Consider the following 17,931-nt stretch of genomic DNA (forward strand, 5'->3'; position numbering starts at 1 on the left):
AAAACCCGGGTCGTTATAGCAGCGCCATGGCCAAAAATCACGAGACCTCGCCGGCATTCGTCGTTTCGGTGAACCCAAGCGTCATTGGTCTAAAGAAAAGCACGGGGAGGGAGAGAGAAGTACGGTGAACTTGACAGTGGGGCCGGGACGAGCTACGAGGGCTTGGTGGCGGCGCAAAGCACGAAAGAGAGAGAGAGAGAGGGAGGGTGCAACCGGTGTCTGTGGCTTCCTTACCAACTTCCAATGCTCGGCAAGCGGCTCAAGACGACGACAAGGCGGCGGTGTGGCGAGATCCAAAAGCAGCGCTAGGGGGAAGCTAGGGCTAGCGGAACGTTGGAGATCGAAGTGGAGCGCGGAAGGAGGTCGCATGCTTCTTATAGGGTGCCTCAGCATGCAATCCACGCAGGAAATCCCGAGTAAGTCGGGATGCGGCAGCGGTTTCCATCGGGGAGAGCCCGGCTCAGCCACGGGAAGGAGAAGGAAGGCAGGAGCTGACAGTGTGGGCCCACCTATCGGCGAAAGAGGGCGTGGGACCAGGTGGACATAGAGAGCACACCGGAGGGGCGCAGCTAGTTAGGCCTGCTCGTGGTGAACAGAGAGGGAGAGGGAGAGGGGAGTGCGGCGTCCGCATGGCTGCTGCGGCCTCGTAGGCCAGTGGGGCTGGGTGCAGGCCTGTGGCTTCTGAGGGGAGAGAGGAGTCCCCCACGCGGGCTTCTGCCCGGCCTGCTGGGCTGGCCGGTTACTAGGCCTCGCGGGAGTGAAAGCAGAGGGAGGGAGGTGGGGTGGATTGGCCAGCAGGCCGAAAAGAGAGAAAGAGGGATTTTCCAATTGTTTTCCTTTTTCTTTTATTTCAAAGTTTTTTCAAAGTCTCTTTTCAAAAGCATTTTGAATCGTTTTGAGTTTTGGCCAAAACCATTCATCACAGTAAACTGTAAACCATATGCACCGGCATGAATGCACAACAATGTTGCTACATCCTATGATGAATTTTAATTTAATAAAAAAATTTGTTTTCTTATTTTTAATGAGCACAAAAATACAAAATTAAATCATTTTAACTCTATTTCAAAAGGAGCAAATTTTAGAGTCTTACAGTAGAATGGGGCTGTTTTTTGCAGATCTGAAAGTGATCGAGCTCTTCTAGGGCCTAGATATGGATGTCGCGTGGGATTCAAGCATTAACTCTCATAATCTCAGTTTGCTAATTAATTTCGTACTTACCCCTGCTTTTGTATAAACCTTTTACTTTTATTGATTGAATCGATCTTTGACTTAGCTTTAAAGTTCTGCACATTATACGTAGGATAGTCCTCGATAGGAAGATGCTTGCACGTGATCATACCATCAAATAGTAAATATCTTCCCGAGAATGATCGTGAATTGTTATGCTGGAGGGAAAAGGTTAAACTCCTCCGGCAAGTCGGATTAATAAACAAGTATAATTGTGTTATAGTTTTTAGTATGAATTTGAAAAAAAAACAAGGTGCAAATAGTTTTCTAATCACAAACAAGTGCTATTTTCGACATTGGCCAACTTTTTGAAATAAAGTTAGGTTACTAATAGTTTTCATAATATACTTATAAAATATATTAAAATAAAGTACACTATTGCAACAATACTTTTCATGATAATCTCTCTCGATCCTACATTACTCTGAATCGAACACCATGAAAAATGGGACGGACTTATCACATAACCCTCAAAACAAATAGAGAGATTTCAAAGCAATGAATTCATGGTATATAACTGAACAATTGGTCATGCTCTTTAGCAGGGTGCCAGGATGTGATATGTGCTCACCATCAGGCTAAAACATAAAATGGAAATTGATTGAATTTAAACAGTAACATAGTGTCAAACTGAAATTTCACTAATCCCAACAACATAAATTGAAGTCACTAGAACACTCAACAAGCCATATGCTTTTATTTCTCTAGCAGAGCATTCAAGGATATAGCTCAATGATGGATCGGAGGCCTAAAACTGGCATAATATTGTAGTCCTTAAATCCAGCTTCGAGGAATATTTTCTTCCACTCTTGCTCATCTCGTTCAACCCCACCAATTTTCATGAGATGGAGATCATAGATTACTTGTGTCTCCAGAAGCTTGGTGTCTGATGACTCAGAACCAACCACAATATCAATGATTATTATCTTTCCTCCTGCATCTCTAGAAGGGATAGCTTGCTTGCAATTCTTTAATATCTTGATACACTTGTCATCGCTCCAGTCATGCAAGATCCACTGAAAAAAAGCAATAATAAGCCAATTGTTGAGCATTATGTCTTGACAGTTTCACATGAACAAATTAAACATTTGTCCTTCCGATTTGTTGTACTTTCAGTTCAAACAGTAGGCCCCTTAGACATATTTAGAAGCTAAGTGTGTGCCTACTAGTTCTAACAACACGATTTAGAAGCTCCATTTCATCTATCCTATGAATCATTTGATCTGAAATCCCGTCCTTATTGCCAACATCCACCCTCAAGTCTCAACCGTCTCTAGGTTTTGAAAGATTAGTCATCTTAAGTCTAGCAGTACTTAAACTTATATGTTATATTAACTGTTATCAGTGCCGGTCAAAACGCAAAACCAATTCAATAGGCAGTTCGTTTGAATGAGTATTTGAACTCGCAAATTGAAGTTTAGCAGTGTAGGCGTACAAGATAGTAGAAAAGAAACATATAGACATACCTTGAGGAAGACAACATTTGCTGGTGGAATGCTCTCAAACATGTCACCCCCAACAAACTGCACGTTGCCAATAGAACTGGAAGGAGCCTTGGCGACAACGTGAGGGAGGTCCAGCACGGTACACTTCAAACTCGGAAACGCCGCCGCAATTGCCGTGGCGGCTCCCCCAACCCCGCCGGCGACGTCGACCAGCGAGTCTATCCCGCGGAAGACCTTGCCGAACTCCCTCAAGACAATCTGCATCAGGAAGTGGCTGTCTGCAGCCATGGCGTTGTTGAACAACGCGTTGATTGCGTCGTCGCGCCTGCACACCTCCCACAAGGTTGTGCCGTACATCAGGGTGAACGGGCACGGGCCAGGCGCCTGTTCATCTTCATCATGCTGGAACCACGCAGTGAGCCCCATGCTGAGCGGCGAGTCACGGAAGGGGCTAAGCACGTGGTTCAGCATAGGAGACAAGCTTGCCGTAGCCGAGCTCTCGCCGCCATCGTTGCTGCTGATGAGGAGGCAGGATGCTGTTGTCAGCTTATAGACAGGCTCATGCCCATCCAACTCCGATGACGTGGTTTCCGCTGATGGCTGGACGATGGTGAAGGTTCCTGAGACGGTGAGAACGCGCATTAGGTGGCGGAGGCCGGGAAGCTTACTTGGGCGGACACCAATCTCTCCTAGTATCTGGGAGAGGGTGGCGGCGCCACCGCGGCGGTGGATGGCATCGGCGATGCGGAGGTCCAAAGCAACGGCGAGCGCCACCGACTTCATAAAGCTGTAGGTCTGGTTCCACAGCTCGATGTGGGCTTGGAGCAACTCGCTAGTGTCCTCGCTGCTGAGTGCCATTGTATTGTGTTGTGGCCTCTGGGTACAGTGGATTACTAAGCTAGCAGAGACTAAAACTCAAGTGTTAGCTTGCATCAATACGATGTATATATCATTGCCCTCTCATGACAGAATCAAAAAGAAAATCGGTCAGGCCCTGCAGACAGCTCACACACCTTTTAGTTAACAACGCATGCAACTAGCTCGTTTTATTATATAATTGCGTATCTCCTTGTCACAAGATTGGATGCACTAAACTAATGGTTATATGCTTACCCAGTGGCAGAAGTAAAACAAGAAATCGAAGTAATCAGGATGTGGCACGGAGCCCCCGGCGTCATATCCCCCGCAGGGCATTCAAGGGGCCAATCTGAAGGCCCTGGCTCGCCAGAGATCTGGTTTGGCCTGGGGCCATGCCTCGCCCGGGGAGGACACTGATGAACCCATGGCTCCTCAAATTATTTAAGCTTGCAAGAATTCTTTGGTTTCTCAAATTATTTCATCTTGTGAGACTGCTTATTATTAATTCTCATCTGTAGTTTGGTGAGATGCCAATTTGAACGAAAGTTCTTGCCAGTGCTGCTAATATGCCCACGCTAATATTTAAAGGAGCTAGTTGGCGCACGAAACAATGTAAGCTGTGGAGATTGGATTTTGGTGGAGTTATTCTCCGTCGACATGCCGCTCGCGAAACCGTAGATGGTGTTTCCATCAGATTCTTCATTTTGAAGATTATCTTCGGGTTCCTTCTGGATCTGCATGGAGTGTGTGATCAAGCTGCTACTGCTTGGCACTAGTAGAGAACAGACCTTTGATCCTCGACCAAAATGGGCTCTAGTCCCGGAATTTTTTGCGCCCGGGACTAGAGATACCTTTAGTCCCGGTTGGTGGCTCCAACCGGGACTAAAGGTCCCTGCCCAACGGCTACTGTGCCAGACAGAGGTGGTAGGGACCTTTAGTCCCGGTTGGAGCCACCAACCGGGACTAAAGGTATACTTTTACTCCCGGTTGGTGGCTCCAACCGGGAGTAAAGGTCTACTCCCAGGCCGTGGCTGCGCCCGGGGTTAGAAAGTTACCTTTAGTCCCGGTTGGAGCCACCAACCGGGACTAAAGGTCCCCCCCTTATATCCCGGCCGTCTCCTTCCTCCCCGAGCCCGAGCTCAGCACATTTTGAAGCTCACTGCACTAGTGTTCTTGCTTCCTCCCTCTCTCCATTGTTCCTCCATCCATTCTTCGATTCCTTCGTCGATTTCTTCGATTCCTCCGTCGATTCTTCAGTTGTAAAGGTTACCAACCTCATACTCTCATTTTTCACCATTGTCTTATCTCATTTTGTTCACTATATATATGGTTCTTTATTGTGGTTTTTTTTTCATTTGTAAGCAATTTGAGCTCAAAATCACTTCAAGCTTGCATATTTACATGAAAGAAGGTTAAAGTAGCTAGTTGAACTTGCGGACCGTGTTCATCTCGGCGACCATGTTCTCTGCCGAGCGGTAACGGACGTCAAGGAGGAGCTTTGATTCTATGAGGGAGAGAGGCAACGGTCGTGGAAGACCGTGTTCCCTTCCTCGTAGAATCGGAGCTCTTCCGTGGCCAAGTACGGTGCCGTCCGGTGGAGAAATACTCGCCGAGATGATCACGTAAGCAAGTTCAACTAGTACGGATGGTTATTTATTCACATGTCCCGATATCGTCGCAGTAGTCTGTCAATCACCGTACTTTTTATTTTAACTTTTTATGAAATGAAAAACTTAGAAAATAGTTAGAAAATTATAGAAAATCCGTACTAGTTGAACTTGCGGACCGTGTTCAGCTCGGCCAGCATGTTCTCTATCGAGCGGTAACGGACATCAAGGAGGAGCTTTGATTCTACGAGGGAGAGCGACAACGGTCGTGGAAGACCGTGTTCCCTTCCTCGTAGAATCGGAGCTCTTCCTTGACCAAGTACGGTGCCGTCCGGTGGAGAAATGCTCGCCGAGATGATCACGTAAGCAAGGTCAACTAGTACGGATGGTTATTTATGAAAACATGTTTTTGAGCTATAGTGTATTAAAAAACGAGTATAGAGATATAGATAATTTTATAGTTTCTTAATTTTATTTATTTATAAAATGAGAAATTTATAGTGTATTAAAAAATGAGTATAGAGAGTAGATGGCAACTGCTTCATTGTTTAGAGATATAGAAATTTTATAGTTTCTTAATTTTATTTGTTTATAAAATGAGAAATTTATAGTGTATTAAAAATGAGTATATAGAGTAGATGGCAACTGCTTCCGGGTCCTCGGCCTCTCATGGGTTTCCAAAGCGACTTAGGCCGGGCCTCCCTCTCATTCCATACGGCAAGTGTCGTGATGAGACGAAGATTGTGATGGAGTACCGAGTGAAGAAGGAGGGTCCCAACAAGGATCGTATCTTCTACAAGTGTCCGGATCGCAATGTGAGTTATTTTATCGTATTTAATGATTATGGTTAGTTTATACCTATTTTCATGATGGTTGTAATTAAAGTTCTAATTTTTTGTTTTAATTTCAGTGGGATGGCAGTGGACGATGTTTAGGCTTCTACTGGGAGGAAGAGTATGTTGAACTCGTGCAAAAATATCTTGCACAACAGGCAGGTACGGCGGCTAATGAGGCAGTGATCCAGTCAAAGAAGCCCAAAGATGTTGCACAATCGGGGGATCTGTCTGTTTTAGTTGAGATTGGTCACGAAATCCTTGTGCTCCTGAAATGTATTTTAGCTTTAGTTCTTTTTGTAACACCCTCGGTGTTTGGCTTCTACTAATTTCATTTCATCTCATAAACATGTGCATCATTTATCTCATCATGTCATTTTCCCTGAAACATACATATGAAACATTCACATACTCTGTTTGTTTCGTACTAGATTGTTTGTGAATGGTAGTAGTGCAACATAACAATGAAACATGAATTTCCCATGTCTTGAAGCATGGCAACAGGGTAGTAATGGGGCAAGTATAGGATAACAACAAGGTCACGCAACATGTGAAACACTGTATCGAAACATATGTATGGATTGCTTGTTTTACTTTCTTTATCACATGTGATCAGTAGAAGTGGTATAACAACTTTGTAAAATGGTTGATCATGGTCTAATACACCTTAACTATACTTAGTTTACTTGTTGGAACATTGCTCATGTAGATCAAAATGACCAAAATGCCCTCAAGTGCAATTTTGACTTGAATTGACCCTTGGAGTGTCATCGTTTGACTGATTCAAAAGTCCAACTTAGAAGCTTTGCATGGCTGGGCACTCTTTACAAAAGTTGTAGCAAATTTATCAAGGAACAAAAGTTGTTTTATAGCCAAGTCATGAAAATGTGTGGAACATGGTCAAACATGGCCCACAAGTCAGAGATACATGCTGTTTTCAACACTTAGAAAAATATTCTAAGTCATAGTGTTTTCCAGTTGCATCAAGCCAACTTTAGCTTCATGTAACTTCGGATCCATGATGTTTTAGGTGTTTATCATTGAAAAGAAATTGTAGAGGGAAGATAGGTCTACAGCTTTGATGTTCATGTCTTCCACTAACTCATCACGGATTAGGAGATAATTATCGTCGAACATGCTCTGTCAGTCGGGACAATGGAGGACTGAATCGTGGTTTTCAGAAAAACTTCAGTAACGTTGTGGCCGACCGACGCAGAGGCTTGACGCCGCGTGTCCGCCACTCGTCGCCGGCTTGCTGTCGCGCTGGCCACGCGCCGAGGCTGGCCTGACGCCGCTGCCGTTGCCCTCCACTTCAAGCCAGCGCCTGCCGACGCCTTCATCACTCCATTTTTCATTTCTCCGCCCCCCACAGCGCAGCACCGAGCCGCCCGCCATTGCCGCCGGAGCTTCGCTCTCGCCTAGCTCCCGCGTCTTGGCAAAAACGCGTTGCCCCGTCCGACTGTAGCCCCGCCGTGATCCCCTTCACCTACTCCACCTCTCAGCCGGTTCAATCGTGCATCGGTAAGGGCCAATCGCCGGTTTTTCTCCCACCATAGCCATGGCGGAAGTTCGCCGGAGTTGGCGCTCCACGCGGCCAGCTGTCCGCGCGACCTTCCCATCCCTCCGCTGCCTGCAGCTAGGTCCAGTGAACACCACCGAAGCTCGTAGCGCCATCCATTAGGGCTGCGACGCCGTATCTTCGCCGGAGCCGGCCGTGCCGTGGCCGTGCGCCGCCGCGCTCGTCGCTAACCCCAGTAGCCGCGACGATAGCTTCGATTGAGGGTTCCACTAGGTGCGCGTGGGTGTGACGAACACGGTAGAGCCAATGGTCTCGCCGGAGGAACCACCGGCGGCGAGCTACGCCACCGACCGTCGCGCCTCCCCTGTTTCTCTCGCTGTCATGCGGGCCCTCCTTGTCAGTCGCTGACGCGCGCCGCGGGAGTCCAGCTGGGGCCGCGCCGAGTCTTGGGCCGCGACTGTGTATTCGCGGGCCGCCGGTTCTTGGGCTGGCCCGTGTAGGGCTGAGTGTTGTTTTCCTATTTTATTTCGTTTATTTATTTCACAGATTTATGTACATCTTGAAAAATATGTAGCTCCTAGTATATAGATCCAAATGCTATGGTTCTAATTTTGTTAAGTTCCTGGTCATGTCTAGTATTTAATAAAAATATAATAGGAGCACATGTTTTAGAAAACTTGGATGAATTAAATAGGAGTTTGAAATGTGTTTTTAGAAGCATGCAAACTTGTTTGAATTTTATCTTGAGTTTCTGTGGTCCAAAAATTATGAAATTTTGTGGGTCCTCTATTTTGGTTTATTAGAGGCTCTGGTAAAAATTTCAGAGCTAGTGCATGTGTAGTTTTTAAGTTATAGAATTTCCTTTTATTAATAGGTGGATCTTGTGTGAATTTTCATAATTTTTCTATAGATCCAGTGAAGGTGAAATTTTATTGGGTGCTATTCTTATGCTAGAAGGATGCTAGGAAAAATGGGAAATCTGTTGCTTGACACTTTTTAATAAGGTTTCCTAATTATGCTAGAAATAGACATGTCATCTGTTATTTTGGATACAGCAAGTTATGTTGGTCCAATGGCTTTGAAATTTTTATGGTAGTCTATGTGCAGCATGAGATAGCTACTGTAATTTTTGTAGATTTTTATGAATAGTTTTACTATATATTGCTTAAATCACCTAATTAACTAAATAAATTGGAAAAGGATATTAAATAATTTATTTAGAAGTTAGCACTATACTTTCTGATGTTTCTTAGATATGAAAAACAAGTTGGTAAACTTGGTTTGGTCAAATTAGGCTTTTGCACCATCATTAAATAATTAAGTTAGCAACCCCGTCATTCTGGACAGATTCTAGGTCTACTGGAAATTGATTTGGTTAACTTCAGAATCATGCTTTGATGTTTACAAGTGAATTGTAGAGAATTTCATAAGCTTTCCAGAATGTCCTCTTGCAAGGCATTTGGAGTTATAGAGCTCTGGTTATGATAGAATTAAGTTACTACTTGTTGCATATGAAGCTTTAACTGTTATTTCAAGCATGTCTTTACTATTCTAAGTTCATGGTACTGTTCCTAGGTGTTAGGCCTTTAACTGAAGATGAGCATCTTTATCTTAGGTTATGCAAGTTAGATAAGTTGCTCTTGTTATTTAAGTTAAGTTGGGTACATGCTTAAAGTGATTTGAATAGAGCTAATTACTCGGTAAACGAGTGTCCAGTGATGTTTTCATAAACACCCATTGTGATTCATTCATCATGAGCATCATGTCATTCCTTATGCATCCATGATATTTATCTTGTGCATCGGCATGCAATAGGTGTATCGGAAGGAGTAACCCTGCTGGAATTCGAGGAACCGAGCGAGCAGCAGCAGCCGACGCCGGAGATTCAGGAGGAGCAGCCTTCAGGAGAAGTGCCAGACGAGGTCGCCGTTGAGTGCCCTGACCACCGTCCTTGCAACTTTGTGAAAGGCAAGCCCCGGAGCATATTAAGCCTCCTAATTTCCGAAATGCAGTTACAGTATTATTGTTACATATATATATATTGTTGCATTAAGTTTAGGTGTTGGATGCAAATACTTGCTGCATTGGTTACCTATTCCTTGTCCAGATATTGTTACCCTGAATCCTATGTAGCTCAGGCTCGAGTAGTGCTTAGCCCTGCTTAAACGTGGTAGAAGTCGGGTGATTTCCTGTCACCTGCGAGATATAGGATGATACATGTGGCACGGTTGGCTATATTTGCTATCGTGGAAAAGAACCAGTCTTAATTTGAAATGAAGACCGGACGGAGGCTTGCCGGTTTGCAGTGACTCCGTCTGTGTCGCTTAAGGATTGATTCTTGGAGCCTTTCCTGTTCATGTTGAACGCAGGCCTCTCTCTTAGTTGGCCGGGTCTGGAGACCGACCACGAAGCCGAGTAGCTCACCTCAGGCCGGGAGTCGATAAGTATAAAGTGCGCCTCGGAAGGGAGCCGTAGGCGTGAGTCCAAGGGCAGGTGATTTAAAAGTCCTGATCGTCCTGGCAGAAGGGTAATCCCTGAGAGTGCTGGCGCTGATCGAACCCGCGAATTTGGTTCCTGAGATGTTCCAAAGGTGACCCACGGCTACCCTTGCAAAGTATGCCAGGGTGAGAGTTAGGAATACCCCCTCAGCTGAGTTGTAATTCGATTCGAATCGCCGTCTCTCCCGGTTAGTGAGAACTTGACGGGCTTATCTCCAATGTAGATACACTTAATACTTAATGGTTCGGAAATGATGATATGATGATAACAGCCTTATTATACCTGCTATGGTTAATATTGTTTGCTCCTAATAAGTGAGTGCTCTAGTACAGGTGCTAATCTAGTGGACAGGTAATTAATGATAAGCTTGATAATCAGTTTAAATTGGTTACTATAATCATAAGCTCTTTTATGCAACTGTGTCAAGCTAGCCCACCTGAAAAGCCTTGCATGATCCTTGGTGTCTTTTATTTCTGATTTTCGTCTGGTAAGTCTAGCTGAGTACCTTCTCGTACTCAGGGTTTATTTCCCCCCTGTTGCAGATGACCAGTTCTACTTTGGTTGCTGCAAGTACTGCCTTCTCCCTGCTGGGGATGAAGACTAGACCGTTGGGCACGGTCTCTACTAGTTCTCGTACCTGATAATGCTTTTGTGGGACATGACTCAGACTTGGCAATGTATTTGAAAACCTTGATGTTTTGTACTAAACTATGTTGCTTCCGCACACTCAAACTTGGTTTGTAATATTCTATTTCAACTCTGATGGATGTAATCCGAATGCTATTTGTGAAATGTTGTAACAGATGATGTGTTGTGTTGAATCATTACGATCTTGGTTTGTATGTCGAGAGTTGGTTGAAATCCTTCGTGATTTCCGGACTACCGGGATTATGGGAGCTTAAGTACAGGAATTTGATCACTTCGGTGATTGTTTTTGTACTTACGTTCTTATGATTTGGTCGGTTCTGTTACAGCTGGCATCAGACCAAGATTTGACACTAAACATGTCATTTGTGTATTTAAAACAAAAGTATTTGTAAAAATCCTAAATTAAATACTAAGTATTGCCAGTGGTCATATCCCTTATGCCCGAATAAGGACTCTTAGGTGGCTTATTAAAGTACTAACTTGGGGGTTCCTGCTTGTTTCTGTTTCGTCGTCCATACGGCGTGCTATTGTATGGATGCCATCCGCTTGGGTGGTAATGTATGGATCAAAATACCTCTACGCTCTGGTAAGTGTGAGTTGTGAGAGCATGACCGTCCAACCGTCGGTCTAGGGGAGAGTAGTTGTGGTTGCTCGCATATTTACATGTTCAATCATGTATCTATGAGAGTACTTAATTGTGGGTATCTCTGTCGGGTAGCTGTGATACTAGAGTATATGCATCAGGGGATGTATGTATGAAAGTATTTAGTTATTGCCTGCTTTTATGCATTTTGGGAAATTATTGGGCTGAAATGAAATTTTCTGCAGGTACACTAACAACGTATCGTTGTAGATCGACTAGCTACCGTATACGAGAGAACGTATGTATGCCACCGTATATTTTGCTAGCCTTTAAATTTTTCTAGGTTTGTGAGGACGTACGGATCGTGCATGCATCATGTTCAAGCATACATGGCATTTCTTGCATTACTCCCTCCTTTAAAATATGATTGTCCCGGCTAATTAAACTTTCGTATCCCATAAATGATTCTCCCCTTACGTTGTAACTTTTTGCTACAGATGGCGCGCACGAAACGCACTGCTCGCAAGTCCGCTGGAGGTAGGGCGCCTCGTCACCGTTTAGCTCCTCGTGAGCCCCGTCCTGAGCCTACTGAGGCGGAAAGGTTGAGGACAGAGCTGGCTCAGGTGACTGCTGAAAGGACTGTAGTTCAGCAGCGTTTGGAGCAAGTCACGCAAGAAAGGGACCAAGAGACCCTTGAGGTTCAGAGGTTGACAGTTGCTCACCGCAACTGTGAGCGTATGTTGGTTCACATGCTGAACCAACGGAATGAAGCCTGGCACGAGGAGAATGTGTTGAGAGCAAGGCAGGTTGAGCTAGAGCAGCAGTTGGCGGCTGTAGAAGAGTACAATGACAATCTCCATGAGGAGGTTCACCTTACTGCACAACCAACTTCACCCTATCCTGCCACCTGATGATGAGAATGAGATGGGTTCTGGTTGTCATCATGGCTGAAGGTGATGATGACATGGAAGTCAATGGACCTGAGGATGCTCCACTGATGAGGAGGAAGATGAGGAGTTTAGAGCCTCCTAGTGATGAAGATGAAGGAGAAATCTTCGACACCGACTCTGAGGACGATGCATAGTTTGGCTTACTACTTAGCTAATGCGCTAGATCTAGTCTTTTGTTGATCCTCATGCATGAACGAGTAGCAAATTAATCGTTGGGATGTAATATCGAACCCTATGTTACCGTTGATGTAAGTTGTGAAACCACTATGGCTTGGATGTAACCTATCGAACGTATTATGCTCCACGTATGTGAGCTTTTGATGAATTTCGCCTTTGCGCGTCTATGGATCTCGTTGTTGGTTAAGTTCATCGCATTAATGTGTCAATTGATGCACTTGATGAGTTGTGTGATTGTGATGGATGATTGTGCCTCTGTTGATAGTACGAATTCATTTTCTCCATTGGAGTCAGTTTGGCATAATTATACATTTCATCTACAAATTTCCACATCGTCAGTGCTCATTGGCTATACATTTTGCAGATGGCTTACAATCCTTCGTCGCGGTCGTAACCTTGGAGATGAGGAGCAAACACCTCCTCCCACCACCGCCTACACCAGCTGAGCTAATGCAGACTGTTGTGGAAAGTCAGCGCATGCTAGCTGAGGCTATGCGCCAGATGGCTAACCGTGAGGATCGGCATGTCCGCCAGGGACCCGAGCCGAACCAGTATAGCAGTTTTAAGGATTTCATGGACACAAAACCTCCTATCTTTCGTGAGGCAGAAGAACCCTTACAAGCGGATGAATGGTTGAGCACGATAGAGCAAAGATTTGGATTGCTCCATTTGACTGAAGGCATGAAGGCTACGTATGCAGGACACCAGCTCCAAGGCCCTGCAGGTATTTGGTGGACCCATCACAGGACCACCTTCCCTGCTAACGTTGAGATCGTCTGGAAACCAGTTCCAGGCAGCCTTTAGAGGACACTTTATCCCTCCTGGTCTCATGGCCATCAAGCATACTAAGTTTATGAAGCTCACCCAAGGCAACAAGAGTCTCAATGAGTACCTCCAGGCATTCAATAACCTGGCAAGGTATGCTCCCGAGTTCGTCGATACTGACACCAAAAGAATAGCTAGCTTCAAGAGGGGACTTTCCCCAAACTGATGAAGTCAATGGGCAACTGCAAGTGTGTCACCTTCAATGAATTTATCAGTGACACTCTGACTCAGGAGAACAATGACAAGATATATGCTGCTTCCAAGAACCGAAAAAGAAACTTTGAGGCTGGTGCTTCCCAGTCCAAGGCTCCAATGGTATCTAAGGCCCCGTACCGTCCACCCAATGCTAATGTCTGGTACCGCCCACCGCAGAAGAAGAACCAAGCTAAAACCGGTTTCCGCAAGGGGTATACCATTTCCTTGCCGAAGAATACATCTGGGCAGAGTAGCTCCAATGTTCCACCATCAAACAGGCCGTGCTGGAACTGTAACCAACCTGGTCATTGGGCAAACAGATGTCCCCATCCTCCCAAGAATGCTCAAGGAAACGTCCGTCAGGGGCGTGTTCACTATACTACAGTGGAGGAAATTCCTGCTGGTGAAGTGGTCACCGCTGGTAAGTTTCTTGTTAATGATCACCCTGCAGTTGTGCTCTTTGATTCTGGTGCTTCGCATTCCTTTGTGAGTTCTACTTTTGCATCTGAGCATAATATGAATGTGATTACAATTGTCAAGGGTGGGTATTGTATTAGTGCTGCTGGAAATAATATCCTGACTAACCAAGTAGTTAAAGATGTAAAGCTTGAGATTGGGGATCGAGAGTTCCGTATGGATCTTGTGGTTCTACCAGGGGTAGGAATTGATATAATCCTAGGAATGAAGTGGATGAGCGGGAATGGAGTGTTGATCGACACGTCAACCCGTGTAGTAATGTTGAGGGATCCTGTGGATAAGAAGGGTTTTCTCGTGCAGTTACCTCGTGATATCTCTCTTCACAATACAGCCAATGCTACCCTAGCCAAAGCCATTGAGGATCTACCAGTTGTCTGTGAGTTTCCAGATGTCTTCCCTGATGACTTGCCTGGATTACCTCCGGACCGTGATGTAGAATTCAAGATAGAACTCATTCCGGGTACGGCTCCTATTTCTCGAAGGCCCTATCGAATGCCGCCCAATGAGTTGGCTAAGCTGAAGAGTCAGTTGAATGAACTATTGAAGAAAGGATTGATTCGGCCTAGTTCTTCTCCTTGGGGTTGTCCAGCTATATTTGTGAAGAAGAAGGACGAGTCTCTACGCATGTGCGTGGATTATCGTCCCCTAAACGCTGTTACTATCAAGAACAAGTACCCTCTTCCTCGCATCGATATTCTGTTTGATCAGCTTTCCAAAGCTAAGGTATTCTCCAAGATCGATTTGAGGTCTGGCTACCATCAGATCAAAATTCGTCCTGAAGATATACCTAAGACAGCTTTCTCTACTCGTTATGGCTTGTTCGAATACCTCGTCATGTCATTTGGGTTGACAAATGCTCCGGCACACTTTATGTACCTGATGAATTCGGTATTCATGCCGGAATTGGACAAATTTGTCGTCGTGTTCATTGATGATATCCTGGTGTATTCTCAGAATGAAGAAGAGCATGCAGAACATCTGAGAATTGTTTTAACTCGGTTACGTGACAACCAGCTGTATGCTAAGTTCAGCAAGTGTGAATTCTGGTTGAACAAGATACCTTTTCTAGGTCATGTGTTATCTGGTGATGGAATTTCGGTTGACCCTACGAAGGTGCAAGAAGTCCTTGAGTGGAAGGCACCTACTGCGGTCACAGAAGTTCGAAGTTTCTTGGGATTGGCTGGCTATTATCGTCGCTTTATCCCGGATTTCTCAAAAATCGCCAAGCCCATGACTCGACTACTGCAAAAAGATGAGAAGTTTGTGTGGACTCCGAAGTGTGAAGAGGCTTTCCACACTTTGCGGACCTTACTAACCTCTGCTCCTGTATTGGCACAACCTGACATCGAGAAGCCTTTTGATGTCTACTGTGACGCATGTGGCACCGGTTTGGGGTGTGTTCTTATGCAGGAAGGCCGAGTAATTGCTTATGCTTCGCGCCAGCTTCGAAAGCATGAAGTCAACTATCCTACCCATGACTTAGAACTAGCCGCAGTTGTTCATGCCCTGAAGATTTGGAGACATTACTTGCTGGGTAATGTGTGCAACATCTATACTGACCATAAAAGCCTCAAGTACATCTTTACTCAACCCGAGTTGAACATGCGTCAACGGCGCTGGTTAGAATTGATCAAGGACTACAACCTTCAAGTGCACTACCATCCTGGTAAGGCAAATGTTGTTGCTGATGCCTTAAGCAGAAAGGCCCATTGCAATTCCTTAGTTAGTGAAGACTTTCATCTATCACACCTCTTTCATCCTGTAGTACTCCATAATATCACTGTGGATTGCTCTCTTAGAAGTCGAATTATCGAACTCCAGAAGACTGATGTGGGTGTGTTTCATATCAAACGGAAAATGAAAGAGAAAGAGACCAAGCACTTTAAAGTCGATGACAAGGAAATTCTCTGGTTTAATGATAGACTTGTGGTACCCAAAGATAAAGAACTTAGAAATCAAATTATGGCTGAAGCCCACTCTTCTAAATTGTCCATCCATCCTGGTAGTAGTAAAATGTATCAAGATCTCAAGCTGTATTATTGGTGGACCAAGATGAAGAAAGAAATCGCATCTTACGTGGCAAGGTGTGATAACTGTTGCAGAGTCAAGGCTATTCACATAAGGCCCAAACTGTTCCAGCCACTCTCTATTCCTGGCTGGAAGTGGGAAGAAATTAGTATGGATTTTATTGTTGGATTACCCACTACCAAAAAGGGTTGTGATTCCATCTGGGTTATCGTGGATCGTCTAACTAAATCTGCTCACTTTATTCCGGTCAAGTCTACCTATCACCCGCACAACTATGCTGAGGTTTATTTTCAACAAGTGGTACGTCTCCATGGTGTACCAAAATCCATTGTTTCTGATAGAGGACCTCAATTCACGGCTCATTTTTGGGAGTGCTTACATCAGAATCTTGGCACTCATCTAATCCACAGTTCTGCCTATCATCCGCAAACATCAGGACAGACTGAGCGTGTTAATCAAATTCTTGAAGACATGCTTAGAGCTTGTCTTATCTCTTGCAAAGGCTCTTGGGAAGACTGGTTACCTCTCGCTGAATTCTCTTATAACAACAGTTATCAAGAGAGTATCAAAATGGCTCCTTTTGAAGCTCTTTATGGCCGAAAGTGTAGAACTACTTTGAACTGGGTGGAACCCGGGGAAAGAAGATTCTATGGTATTGACTTTGTAAAAGAAGCCGAAGAGCAAGTCCGGACTATACAAAAGAATATGACTGCCGCTCAGGCTAGACAAAAGAGCTACGCTGATAAGAGAAGGAAACCTATTGAGTTTGAAGTAGGTGATCATGTTTATTTGAAGGTATCCCCTATGAAAGGAGTCAGGCGTTTTGGAATTAAAAGGAAGCTTGAGCCTCGATATGTTGGACCCTACCGCATTATCGAGAAAAGTGGAAGAGTAGCATATAAGCTCGATCTACCACGTGAGATGGGAGCTATATTCCCGGTATTCCATGTGTCCCAGCTGAAGAAGTGTCTTCGTATTCCTGAGGAAAGAATAGCAACCAGAAAAGTCAACTTGAAATCTGATCTTTCTTATGAGGAAAAGCCCGTGCAAGTTCTGGATACTCAAGAAAGAGTGACTCGTACACGAGTGGTTAAGTTATACAAGGTAGTTTGGAGTAATCATAGTGAACGGGATGCAACTTGGGAGCGGGAAGATTATTTAAAGGAAAATCATCCAACTTTCTATACTAAATGGTACGCTTTCCAAATCTCGGGACGAGATTTTTCTAAGGGGGGAGGGTTGTAACACCCTCGGTGTTTGGCTTCTACTAATTGCATTTCATCTCATAAACATGTGCATCATTTATCTCATCATGTCATTTTCCCTGAAACATACATATGAAACATTCACATACTCTGTTTGTTTCGTACTAGATTGTTTGTGAATGGTATTAGTGCAACATAACAATGAAACATGAATTTCCCATGTCTTGAAGCATGGCAACAGGGTAGTAATGGGACAAGTATAGGATAACAACAAGGTCACGCAACATGTGAAACACTGTATCGAAACATATGTATGGATTGCTTGTTTTACTTTCTTTATCACATGTGATCAGTAGAAGTGGTATAACAACTTTGTAAAATGGTTGATCATGGTCTAATACACCTTAACTATACTTAGTTTACTTGTTGGAACATTGCTCATGTAGATCAAAATGACCAAAATGCCCTCAAGTGCAATTTGACTTGAATTGACCCTTGGAGTGTCATCGTTTGACTGATTCAAAAGTCCAACTTAGAAGCTTTGCATGGCTGGGCACTCTTTACAAAAGTTGTAGCAAATTTATCAAGGAACAAAAGTTGTTTTATAGCCAAGTCACGAAAATGTGTGGAACATGGTCAAACATGGCCCACAAGTCAGAGATACATGTTGTTTTCAACACTTAGAAAAATATTCTAAGTCATAGTGTTTTCCAGTTGCATCAAGCCAACTTTAGCTTCATGTAACTTCGGATCCATGATGTTTTAGGTGTTTATCATTGAAAAGAAATTGTAGAGGGAAGATAGGTCTACAGCTTTGATGTTCATGTCTTCCACTAACTCGTCACGGATTAG

General features: G+C 44.4%; 2 protein-coding genes across 2 annotated transcripts in view; both read right to left on the reverse strand.

The window, feature by feature from the left end:
- The window catches only part of LOC136486680 (polyubiquitin-like), a 352,654-nt gene that overhangs the window by 230,230 nt on the left and 104,493 nt on the right, over positions 1–17,931 (reverse strand). The gene's annotated exons all lie outside the window — the stretch shown is intronic.
- On the reverse strand, positions 1,815–6,333 carry LOC136484798 (5-pentadecatrienyl resorcinol O-methyltransferase-like). Its single transcript, XM_066481753.1, has 3 exons — positions 6,323–6,333; positions 2,697–3,522; positions 1,815–2,246 (listed from the first exon to the last, which is right to left on the reverse strand). Exons 1-3 carry the CDS (start codon positions 6,331–6,333, stop codon positions 1,947–1,949), a joined length of 1,137 nt encoding a protein of 378 aa, XP_066337850.1. The 3' UTR covers positions 1,815–1,946.

The sequence above is a fragment of the Miscanthus floridulus genome, chromosome 10, assembly GCF_019320115.1.
Source record: "Miscanthus floridulus cultivar M001 chromosome 10, ASM1932011v1, whole genome shotgun sequence".
Lineage (NCBI taxonomy): Eukaryota > Viridiplantae > Streptophyta > Magnoliopsida > Poales > Poaceae > Miscanthus > Miscanthus floridulus.